This window comes from Alosa sapidissima, chromosome 10 (genome assembly GCF_018492685.1).
Source record: "Alosa sapidissima isolate fAloSap1 chromosome 10, fAloSap1.pri, whole genome shotgun sequence".
Classification (NCBI taxonomy): domain Eukaryota; kingdom Metazoa; phylum Chordata; class Actinopteri; order Clupeiformes; family Clupeidae; genus Alosa; species Alosa sapidissima.
In genome coordinates, this window is record NC_055966.1 from 34,705,816 (window position 1) to 34,718,315 (window position 12,500).

The following is a 12,500-nucleotide window of genomic DNA, read 5'->3' on the forward strand; positions in this document are numbered from 1 at the left end:
CATCAAATTGGCACAAATTCATTCTTTCCAACGGTCCAGAGGGGATGGTAAGAGAAAAGTGGGATCTAACACTTGTAAGTTGGTCACAATGTGGCAAACTACTGCAAGAAAAAGGAAAAATGGGTTTACATTTCATGCTGTCCTTTAAAAAGGGTAATGAGATTTGCATTTTTATGGACAAATCGCTATTTAGGTCAACTTCAGAGCTGAATATATGGAATTGCCCAAGGGATATCACCAGGCAACCTCCCTATTTTTATTAAGTAACCCCTAGGCAACAAGAAACAGCAAAGAAAAAAACTTTAACCATCAAAATCAGGTTCACCAAGATTCTGGCCTTTGGCTCCCGGACTATGATGCTCTATGGTCTTCTGGGCCCCCACCGTCGACTTGAAGGCAGCACTGCCTGGAAGGAGCTAGGGTTTGCCATGGGTTATGTTAGGGCAGGGGTCGGCAACCTTTTTTGCCTAGAGAGCCACTTTTACCAATTTTTTTTTTTTTATCTCAGAAGAGCCACATAAAGACGGTTACAAAAAAAAGTTTGGATATTTAACGTACAGTTACTTTCATTCAACAGAGGATTTTTAAATACATTTTCTCTTAAAAGTAGGCCTAATGTGCAAGTTGAAATGTAAAGTGGAATGACAGCTTCCCATGTACTGTAGGCTAAACACCCTATTTTTCCAGTGTCCTTTGGTATGCAAAGTAACATCATAGTTAACAACACAACACTCAATTTTCGTTGACATGTCATTGGTGAAATTAACCATTAGGCATACCAGAGATTAGATTTGGTGATGGCCTTGGAGTCTGGCTGGCTCATATTCAGTGAGATGAAGTTTCATGCAAGAATTGAGGCTGGGGCAACTCCACTCAAAACTGTCATATCCATAACGGCAACTAAATACCATGGCATTGTGTTGGGGTTATGGATGTGACAGTTTTGTGCAAAACTGCCCTTAAACGTGAGCACAGGTTTGTCTTTATATTTTTCATATGTGAGAAATTTCTCACATGCAAGTGGAACCGAACAGGGTTAACACAGCAATACTAACTCGTTCCAGTGTGCGATATAACGGGCAGTTCATTTCGCGTTTTCAGAATCAGTCTTCGGATGGAAACTTTCCCATTTCAGCTCGCTTGTGTTCGCGCTCGCAAGCTGTGGTCGCTGACGTTTCCTTTTTGACATTTTCCTTATCTAGCCTACAGCAAGCGCACACATCAACAATAACAAAGTGTTCTCGTTGACTGAAATGGAGGGAAATCGGTGATTTTGTTTCATATTGACTTGGCAACAAACCGCGAATGTAACAATATTGTGCAGGCTACGGTTACGGAGTCAAGTGAGGTGGAAAGTTATATAGGCTAAATTACTCAGATAGATCTACAATATTACATTTTGAAAATGAACTAAAATAAAATACATTTTTAAATGAAATACTCATTCATTAATTTCAAAACTGAGCCGCATCAGAGGGATCAAAGAGCCGCATGCGGCTCCGGAGCCGCGGGTTGCCGACCCCTGTGTTAGGGTTTGGGTTAGGGTTAAAGTTAGGGTTACGTGTCTTGAAGTCGATGGTGGCAGTGCTGCCTTGTAGTCGACGGTGGGGGCCCAAAAGACCATCAAGCGACTATGATAAGCATAGCCTATTGTCATGGTTATAGGTAGTATATTTAAGTTAATATTTACTGAGTGATGACATTTTGGCTTATTTGAGGGGGGAAAATTACAGATTTTTCTTAAGTATTTAAGTATTTGAAATACTCCAAATACAATCCCTCAAAGTATTTTGTTACAAACTACATTTGATTTTTTTTCAATCCTGCAAAATACAAATGACAAAATCCCCTAAAGTAATTAAATACGTATTTCAAATCCATTTAATTAAAATACTGCCCATGTCTGAGTGGTACTCAGCAGCAGGTAGGGCTTGGCTGAAAGCACCGTGTGTAGTCCACATCGTTCCTGACCCACACAAAGCCACAGCGTGGATCTAGCCGCCCCGCTGGCCTCATTTGCTTCATAGGGCGCCAAAAGGGCCAATCTCTTTATCGGACCTCTTCATGCAGCAGTGTGACCTTTTCCAGGGGACATTCGTCTCCATTACTGAAGGACATCTTCGTAGTGTCTGTGTTGAGTGCTAGTGCACATCTAATTAAAATTGGTCAACCATTCACAGTGATTTCACCTCAGGACCTTTTGACCTTGTGAACCTTGTGATCGTATAACTTCCTGTGTCCTGTGCATCCTGTTCTCATTAGAGTAAGAGCGCTGTAGAGATTGGCAGCTGTTGGAGGAGTTCCAAAGGTCATGATTGACAGATTGACCTTTCGCTGTCTTTTCTCTCTGACAGTGGCATGTTCTTTGATGGGAATCACACATATATGATCGAGCCTGGAGGAGACAGCACTCTTGATGTAAGTAACCTGCATGTGTCTGTGTGTGTGTGTGTGTGTGTGTGTGTGTGTGTGTGTGTGTGTGTGTGTGTGTGTGTGTGTACTGTATGTGTGTGTGTGTGTGTGTTTGTGTACTGTATGTGTGTGTGTATACGTATGCACAGGTTGATGCATGTATGTGTTTATTTCACCAATAAGCCTCAATAATACTTCCATTATTAAAGGGACGTTGAGCCTTATGTTTGTTAGTGGTTTTAAAAAAACGGTTTACCTTGATGTGGCACTATGCCCCTATGCTATTACCAGTATTAGCCTGCTAGCTCAATACTGCACCGAAAGTCTGGACTTAAAAACATCTAAAACTAGGACCCAGGTTGAAATTTGCCACAATGTATTGTTTCCATAGCAGTAAGAATGGCAGATTGCAAAGGGCACCTGGGCTCCCACTGAACTCTGTGTCCACTCCTCTGTTCCTGCAAGGCATCCGCCTGTCTTATGTTCCTGTCCTTCATGGTCCGACGTCGTGACCCGGAAGTGTATCTGTGCTATTTCCAGGAGAGGTCGTGTCTGCTCGTATCATATGTCACTGTGGCGATCGATATTGACATCTGATCGGGCCTCAGGCTGAAGAGATCACTGCTCTCAGTGGCTAGTGGTCACAGAAGAGAAGTCTCTAACTCAATCCCTCGCTCTAAAGCTAGATCGCTGTAGATTTTCCCTCACACAGCTACTGTAGGTTGACTTCCTAATACAGGCCCACCAGGGTCGTGCAATGGTTTGTGGTGACTCTTTTGGCTAAAACTGACTCTGCTGACAGAATTCTCAAAAATTGTGGTTCCAACTGTGGTGATTTTAACAATAATATGCTGATAATACAATCACAAAATTGCTGTAAAGCAAAAATTGCACCTTACATGCTGTGGTTGTGGGAAATCCTTGAATTTGCATGAATTTACCTAATCGCAAAATCCTAGAGGGCCTAATGACATCAGTTTAATCACCTCTTCCACGGCTCTTCCTTTCTTCTCTCTCTCTCTCTCTCTCTCTCTCTCTCTCTCTCTCTTTCTGGACCTGTTCTGCCCCCTCCATCCCATCCTCTGGTGGCTGGTCAGTTTCTCACCATGTGTCCGAGGTTAGGTGTAGATGGCATCCCTCGATAGCGCTGACTGAGATTTATGAGACTAATTAAAAACGTTAAGCTGATTGAAAAGGCCTGAGAGGAGAGAAGCCAACGGATTACAGAGATGACGATACGTGTCTCTCTGGCCTTTGGTGGTCACACACACACACACACACACACACACACACACACACACACACACATTGAGTGAGACGGAGAGAAAGACTGAGATATTGTAGCTGGGAAAGATGAGAAAGACTCATCAGCTGTACAATGTCTGTGACAAAGCAAGAGTTAGAAAAAACAATGGCATGGCATTCACAGGAATTCGCAGGAAACATGGCGATTAAGGCTCCCTCAACTACTCCAGCAGTCCCATTCACAATGTCTGTCTCTCTCCTGCTCTCTCCATCTCTCCTGCTCTCTCCATCTCTCCTGCTCACTCCTGCTCTCTCCTGCTCTCTCCATCTCTCCTGCTCTCTCCTGCTCTCTCCATCTCTCCTGCTCTCACCTGCTCTCTCCTGCTCTCTCTCCTGCTCTCTCCTACTCTCCTGCTCTCTCCATCTCTCCTGCTCTCTCCTGCTCTCTCCTGCTCTCTCTCCTGCCCTCCCTCTCCCCCTCTCTTTCTCTCTTCCATACGGTCCTTTCAGATGGGATGAATAATTTAAAGCAGATAGAGACAGAGGACAGAGGAGAGAGACACCGCTGCCCTAAACGTACTCCCCTTTCCCCTCAGAGAGAGAGGGAGAGAGAGAGAGAGAGAGAGAGAGAGAGAGAGAGAGAGTGGGGGGTCAAGGCATGAACAGTAGAGAGAGGGAGAGAGAGAGAGAGCTAGAGAGAAAGAGAGAGGGAGAGAGAGAGTGGGGGTCAAGGCATGAACAGCAGAGAGAGGGAGAGTATGTGGTCAGTTATAGTGCAGGTATTTAGAAAAGATAAGTACAAGTATATATACTCTTTTGATCCCGATGCTGCCTCTGTAGTCTAGGCAACAATCCTCAATGGCAAAACAAACTAGCAAAAATGGCAAAAATGAACATTAGCATTGATATTGAACTACTAAAACAGCTAGCATTCAAATCACCACTGGATGGAATTCTAACACTGAAAATATGCACACGTCGTAATTAGTGATTAGGATGATTTACATGTATGGTCTAGTACAGAAAGTGGAAAAGGGAGATCACCAAGGGCCTTAATTTCTTCCTTTATCCTTTCATGCCCCCCTGATCATACAGTATGCCCAGTGTCTAGATTGTCCCTTACATAAATCTAGCTATTGCTGTGAGCACTGCAGGACCCTTGCCAGTTCATTTCCTAGACCCCAAACTCAGGTGCACCCCATTCATCTACACAGTTGAGTTAGTCAACTCTTAATGTATTTGTTGTTGTGCCGTTTCAACAGTGCCGTCGTTACAGATGATGAATGTGTTGATACAAATAGCGTTGGGCGGTGTGGAGGTGGTGATTGACCTCAGGCTTTCTGCTGTTTGATAGATTAATATTAGCTTCACACTACACAGGCTTCCATCCCCTTAGTTTGTTGAAAAATAGCACGATGAAGTATAATCATTTCCGTCTCTGAAGACAGATATATCTGGTAGGCTTGGTATGATAGAATAAGTTCTCATGACCCCCGAATAGAAGACATCAAAATTAACATTTCAGTTTCAGTCCGATCCGATCAGATTTCTGGCATGTGGCATATTTGTCAGATATCTTGCAACGTCAGCAGTCGAATGTACAGTGTGAGCACAGCAAGCACATCCCTTTGAAACACACAGTGTGAGTATCGTATCCATATGGTATCCGAGTGAAAGAAATTGCCCAGTGTCTACCCTGCATAAGGCAACTGTCAGAAAAGAACTACATGCTCAGTCTACCAGGCTGAGATAGACTGTAGAGTCATTCTGCAGACCACCGAATCTTGTCTTTCCTTACTGTACACATTCTTGCCATTCGTCTCCTCTCCCTTCTGGCCTCTGATAGGAAGAGTGTCAGTCTGACACGGCGCGCAAGCCGACAGATGAAAGCAAGTGACGGTGCGCCAGGCGCTCCTGTCGTGTAAGTCCGACAGCTGGGCGCTGACAGTCTGGCCGCTGGGAATCTCCTGTGAGGGAACTCGCTCCCGTAACTTAGCAGTTTTAACCGGCATACTTGACGGTTTAGGGTTTTGACAGAGACGGCCGACACCCGTGACCTTGAGCGCACCCGCACCCTATACGCTCGCCACGAGCTGCCGTTTCCACGGCAGCAGGGCCGTCGTGCTGGCGATGCGGCAGGACAGTCAGACGTGGCGCTTAGCCGCAGAGTGGGCACCGCCGATGCCGCCATATGGCGCGGGCATCTGTCATCCGCCCAGCGCAGCAGCAGGGGCCAGGAGAGTGTCCCTCTCGAGGGCCTTCGTGCAGTCTGAGGCGTGCAGACCGTAGCCAAGAATGCTGCAGCTCGTGGAAGAAGGCCTGCTATCGCCCGCTCATATTATTAGCTCATTAATAACCACGCAGATGCCTTGTTTCAGATCGGTTGACGTTTGCCATTCAGAGCTGCTCGAAGTCCATCTATTTGACCGTTTGTACCAGGAATTCTGATTCCATTCACCCAGAGATCGTAGATTGCTCCATTTCAGGCCTCTCTGATTTACCATTCCAACTGTTCTGTTGCTAGACAGGGACTCGTAGGTAAGCGAGGAACACACACTGGCAGACAAACTCAAGAGCATTTTAAACAGACACAACACACGCACACACGCACACGCACACACACACGCGCACACACACACACACACACACACACGCGCACACACACACACACACACACACACACACACACACACACTCTTACGCACTTGGATGGTTCAGGCAGAGAGGCTCGGTTTTGTCAGCCTGAGGGATAGCGATCTTCTGAAACGTGTCCTTAGATGACATGGGGGAGTGTGAGATTGAGATGAAACAGACCCACAAGCTTATCACTGGAACTATCCATTAAAGCCTTTAGTATGTCTACCGTGTGTCTGTGTGTGAGAGAAATGGAGGCCAGACAGGAGCTGTGTGGGGGTGTGTGCAGGATATTGGTACTTAATAAGCTTTGCATCTACACTCAATCTCTCTCTCTCTCTCTCTCTCACACACACACACACACAGAGCAGAGAATGCTGGGATCAGAGTGAAGAGTGTGAAGAGGAATGGGTGAGTGGGTCTCCAGTGGCTTCCTGCCAGACCCCATTTCTGCAGTCATACAGTCAGCCAGACAGAGGAGGGGTGTGTGTGTGTGTGTGTGTGTGTGTGTGTGTGTGTGTGTGTGTGTGTGTGTGTGTGTGTGTGTGTGTGTGTGTGTGTGTGTGTGTGTGTAGGGGAGGGGTTGGATTGGGGTTGTGAAGAGGGCTAATCCCTACTCTTTTGGGACATGCATGGTGCATGCCCCCCAGCACACACACACACACCATAGCTAATTTCTATTCATGGTCTGCTTAACAGCCTTTCAGCACAACGAACACAAACCAGCACATACATACACATCTCATACATACACATGAATATCATGTACTAGTCCTTATGCACACACACATTTAAAAACAAATATATGCCCCCCCCCCAACTGTACTACATCAGAAACCATCTGTGTGAGACGCCTAATCCCTCTCAAGCCCTTAATTTATAGTGGGTAGGATTGTGTGTGTGTGTATGTGCATGTTTCATATTCCTCCTCTTAGTTGGGCTACTTATTGTTAATGTGTTAGTGAACTATTATGGATTGCACATCGTTGCCATGGCAATGGTTGTTTTGTTGGTCATTGCTGGCATCTGCAATGGATGTCTTGAGGGCTAGCCAGGTTCGTTATGACATTTCAATGGTCTGTAAGGGGGTTGATTGAGATGAAGGATCTTTGGGCCCTCTCTTACCTTTTGGATGTTGGGCTTCCTCTGTATCACATCTCTGATGTGTTTCACTGAGCACAGGACTCCTGATGGTCTTAGTGCATCCAGATTCAATTTTATTTTGATACAGCACACATTTGTCACAGCATTTATATTGGGGTCAAATAATTCATTTGCTGTATTTTCTGAGGCCTTTTGTGATTCGGTCGATTCAAGGGGCCTACTGATGTCTGGGTGCGTCGTTAAATATCATGACAAATGTGACCCAGCACGGTTGAGTTTGGCAGGGTTGCCATAAATCAGTTCCGCTGTCTCTTTTCTTGATGGAAAGTGCTTGACACAGCGTGGCGGGTTGTGGCGGGGGGGGGGCATCAGTTTCTCCTGCTGTCACATCTGTTGCGAGGGGTTGTGACAGGCGACCCTCCAGGGTCAAAAGTGGCGCACAGATCAGCTTCTGCTTCTGTTATGGCGGGAGTGCCGAGCAATGACAGCGTCTGGCTTACCGACAGCGTGAAAGGAGCTTGTGATTGACATGTTTACCGAGCATGTGACTCGTCTGTCAAACTCTTTTTTTTAAATTTTTTATTGGTAACATGAAAAAATGTCGCTCTTTCTTCGTAGAGCACCGTAAAGCAGTCGGGATTGCACTGGTGCTGACGTGATCACAAGAGGAAGTCGTTTACGTGGAGAATCCAAATATGCAGCAGCGCACACACACACATTTCTGACTGTTATTTGCAGTTATTTTACCCGTGCCCTACTGTCTTGCTTGCATCATGAAGTGTTTTTTTTTTTCTATTTGGAGTACTGAGGCATTCTTAATTGTATGAAGACCTTAAAAATAAGGACATCTGTGGTTCAGGTAACTATGAGGGGCCCTGATGTGACCTAATGTAATCCCATTATTTTTCAAATCCGGTTTTTAAAAACAATTTCACTGCTCCCCTGAGAGGTAAGGCAAGGTCTCAATTTCCAATTTACACAACTCAGTATTCATGAATCCAAGAAGACATTTCACTTTCATGAAATTAAAAATAATACTGCTAAAACCCTCAGAGGTAGTCTTATGTAATTTCATGACATCGATTGTGGGAATAAAACAGCATGTTTTTTTCTTTCACAAGGAAATATACAGGCAGAGTAGCACGTTTACTTACAGTAATTGATCTTTTTTATTAGAAATAAGGCCATTGTGAATATTGGCATCTTAGATACAAAACCATGTAACATCAAACGTACACATACAAAAGAACAGACTACAACATACATGTAGAGTGGATGTGAGTTAAGAAACGGGGGATAAAAAAGACCTACAAAGACAGTGTTCGTGATTACTTTCTTAATGGCACAGTAGCCCATGATTTCTATTCAAAAAAGTATAGTAGACATTGTAGCACAATGGCACATTATAACAAATGCAATTTGTAACAGACTTACATACAGAGTACAAAAAGTGGACTTGATCTCCATTAAGTGATCAAGTCCAGATACTTCATATCTGGAGTAAGACATGCAAGAGTTCAATCATGTGGATTCCTCTGCATGTGTTTCAATCTAATGCTGACAACATGATGCTGTCTTAACAGCTGAAGTAGTGTTACCATAGAGACAACTCCACACCATACGAGTGACCATACAGATCTGTCCCTCTGTGGCTCCAAATTGAAACAGCCTTCACTAAGGGCTAGCTAGCTAGATAGATAGCTAGATAGATAGCTAGATAGATAGATAGATACTTTATTGATCCCCAGGGGAAATTCAAGGAGATGATCTAGATGTAGACGCTTGAGTGAACAGAGCAATGCCTGGCCTCTATTTTAGGGCTGTGAAACGGTGCCCACGTCACCTCTGGCACCTTACCATCCTCACCACGACACATCTGGCACCATGCCATCCTCCTTCACCATCACCACAGACAGGAGTGCTGAAGCACCACCAACCTAACAAGCCCCGCAAGCTCCCCGCTCTCTCCCTCTCACACACACACACACACACACACACACACACACACACAGGTGACCCGCTCACAGCAGCTACCTGTTCCCTGAATGGTTACCAGTAAATGAAGCCGCATCAATAGCAGACATAATTAGCAGTGCACTAAGCACTAAATTAGGATGCAGCCTTTGGAGACATCAGGCGGTGCATCGGATTCCAAATTAGGCCGTGCTCGTTAGTGACCCACCAAGGACTGCATTAGCATTTCAGAGCATTCAGCAGGAGCTGCGGTCACAGGCACTCCATAACTGTCTTAGGCTCATGTCAATTAACACACTGATCTCAGCGAGCAAGGATGTGTGTGTGAAATAACTGTGTGTGTGTGTGGGGGGGGGGGTGACTGTCTTGACAGTGCCATCTTAAAAACTCAACCCCTTCAATGTAAAATCACTGAAAATGTATGATCACTGATAAGTACACAGCAATGTAGGCAATTACATTAAACATTACATAACTAAACAGGCAGCTTCAGCTCATTTCTATGAGTTAGCCATGATTAATTTAGTGTCAGACAACAGTGTGCAAGTTAACCATTACAATGGCAAATAAAACATACAGTGCATGTAGTGAATTGAGGTTAGTACAACATCTAAAAACTAAACATTACATTTAAAAGTTCTTAACAATTATAAACATTAAAAATTCTCATCTTAAGCCCAGATATAAAAAAATGATGTATGCTATGCTCAGAGCTTCTGATGCCGGTTAAAACGACAACACCCACTGAGAATATTATTACATTATTCCCATGTAACCAAACAGATCTCACACTTCTGAAACTTCAATTCAATTGCTTCAATTGCATCAGTCATTGTGACTTAGTGTTACTGTTAGTGTTACTGTTACTTACGCACTGTGGAGTTAGTGTTAGTATCCTCTGTAAGGACACAGTGGTCTGAAACATGGTGGTAACCACCCAAGTGGGGCTGGAATGACGAGAAAGGACCAGGTCATGGTGGCCGGATTGCTCACATTACGTGAGTCACCTTGCATGTGGTCAGAACCTCTTAACCCATCATTATTCCACAGCCGAGGGCTGTCTAAGTGGCCTCTTAACCTAGAGCAAGACATTTTGTCCCATATACTACGTGCCTTACCACACCATAAGTAATATCAAAAGGTATGTTTTTTTTTGTTAGAAGACGAAAAAAAAAATATATATCTATAGCGCAGTTAAGCCTATAGCTTCTTTGAAGCTTCCCTGAAAGGTGATTTGTAAAAACAACACAGAGAGGATCTTACATTGGCTTAAAGTAGTGGCACTTCACTCATCCAACAAATGATCATTCCCCTCAGAGAAGACCAGTTTTGTTCCTTTAGCGGCTAACAGTGAACGGTTGACTCACAGAAACAGTGACACTGGACAGCATGAATGGACGTGTCGTGTCCGCAGTGTGGCTTAACTACATGGTGCCCATAGGCAGGCAGGGGAATACAGAACAATAGAGTAGAACTAAACTAGAGTTCTAGAGTAGAACTGAAAAAATAAACGAGTTCTCCTGTTCCGACAGCCAGCTGTTTCTCAAGCAAAGACGGTAGTGGATCGTCAGTGATAAAACACAATTAGCTGAAGTGCAAGCATCGATCAGTAGAAGCACAATATTCATTAATTTCATTAAATATTTTTGTTTGTTTTTGTGCTAAAGTCTCAAAGTTTACTATCTACAGTTCACAGATCAGACATCTTTTTAAGATAAAATGTCTTCACAATTTCCTTCCACTACACCTTGGAGTTTCTTACAAGAAGAAAGCAGAGCAAAACAAAACAAAAATACAGTGAGACTGTCCCTCCTTACAGTCTGTCAATATAACTGGCATGGCACCGCCTGCGCAAAACTACCAAGAACAAGGCTTGCTTGGTCAGGCACATTAAAAAAAAGGAAACTAAAACATATAAACCAAACAAAAAAGCTAAAACTGAAATTGATTTGAAGACATTCAAATTGTTCTAGTGTGACTCTGTGAGGACAGGAATGTCGATCTCGATGCCAGAGAGGCGCGAGCGGGTGGAGTACCGGTGGCTGGCGTATCTCTGAGATCCCCCGTAGCTCTGCGAAGGGGCGTAGCCTTGCGAAGGGGCGTAGCTCTGGGAGGGGGCGTAACTTTGTGACGGGGCGTAACCTTGAGAGGGGGCATAGCCGTATGGCTGGGAGACACCCACCTCAGACCCATACCCATCTGGGCCAGTCATCTGTGGCATGTAGACTGGCTGGGCATGGCCGTGGGGCATAGGCGGTCCAGCGATGCCGGCAGGGTACCCTGGGGCAGCGGCGAAGCCGGGCACCTCCATTACGGAGGGCTGGTAGTGCTGGGGAGCGTAGGCACCGGGCGAGTGGGGCATGCCGTTGGCATGGAGGGTGAGCGGCTGCGCCGACAGGCTGGTGGGCATGACGGGCGGCTCGGGGAACGGCAGCCAGAAGGGCGAGGGCAGCTTCTTGCACATGCAGTACCACATGAACATGAGCAGCGCGGCCAGCAGCAGCCCGCCCGCACTGCCGATGGCCACGTACACGGCGAAGTCCACCGCAAACACGTTGTCGTAGCGCGCGTTGAGGTCGTCCGTGTGGAACAGGAACCAGACGGCCGGCGGCATGGCCACGGCGCCGCCCAGGAACAGGAAGAAGCCGGCCACCAGGTGGCAGCCCACGCTGTTGACCAGGCAGCGGCTGTTCTTGATGTCCTCGGGCTCGCCGGAGCAGCAGGACGTCTTGCACATGCCCATCATGATGAGGAGGAGCGCCAGGGTGGCGAGGGCCAGCCCAGTGGGCAGGCAGAACTGCAGCAGCCGCAGGTCCAGCTGGTCCACTTTCACCCACCAGTCGGCGTCGTAGTAGTAGCAGCCCGTGCTGCCGTCGCGCCGCACGCACTTGGTCCACAGGCCGTCGTAGACGGTCACGTTGCGGGCGTTGTGGTTGAAGGTGATGAGGCGCGTGGTCCGCCACTGGGGGACCAGAGTGGCCACCAGCAGCCCGCCCACGGACAGCATGGCGATAACGAACGAGAAGGCGTTGGTGGCGTGGATGTCGCGGCACGACATGGTGGCTGCGGTCAGTTGGTGGTCGGGGATATGTCACAGACCAGAGCAGGGAGGAGGAGGAGGAAGATGTTCA

General features: G+C 46.1%; 2 protein-coding genes and 1 long non-coding RNA gene across 6 annotated transcripts in view; 1 reads left to right on the forward strand and 2 right to left on the reverse strand.

Annotated features, from left to right (window-relative positions):
• The window catches only part of adam22 (ADAM metallopeptidase domain 22), a 73,216-nt gene that overhangs the window by 29,838 nt on the left and 30,878 nt on the right, over positions 1–12,500 (forward strand). For all 3 annotated transcript variants that reach the window (XM_042105666.1, XM_042105668.1, XM_042105667.1), the window contains exon 6: positions 2,355–2,418. In XM_042105666.1, coding sequence (XP_041961600.1) covers positions 2,355–2,418 — 64 coding nt within the window. The remainder of the gene's footprint in view (positions 1–2,354; positions 2,419–12,500) is intronic.
• The window catches only part of LOC121719950, a 12,463-nt gene continuing 8,508 nt past the window's right edge, over positions 8,546–12,500 (reverse strand). The window contains exon 2 of the long non-coding RNA XR_006034413.1: positions 8,546–9,108. This is a non-coding gene — a long non-coding RNA (uncharacterized LOC121719950). The remainder of the gene's footprint in view (positions 9,109–12,500) is intronic.
• The window catches only part of cldn12 (claudin 12), a 5,187-nt gene continuing 1,232 nt past the window's right edge, over positions 8,546–12,500 (reverse strand). Inside the window, exons 2-3 of one of the 2 annotated variants that reach the window (XR_006034408.1) lie at positions 9,270–12,500; positions 8,546–9,238 (exon numbers count right to left, since the gene is read on the reverse strand). The exon at positions 9,270–12,500 is cut by the window's right edge and continues 4 nt beyond it. Coding sequence is in view for 1 of the 2 variants with exons in the window: in XM_042105703.1 (XP_041961637.1) it covers positions 11,339–12,427 (1,089 nt within the window). In the remaining variant the exon portion in view is untranslated. The other variant, XM_042105703.1, reaches the window with a different exon arrangement.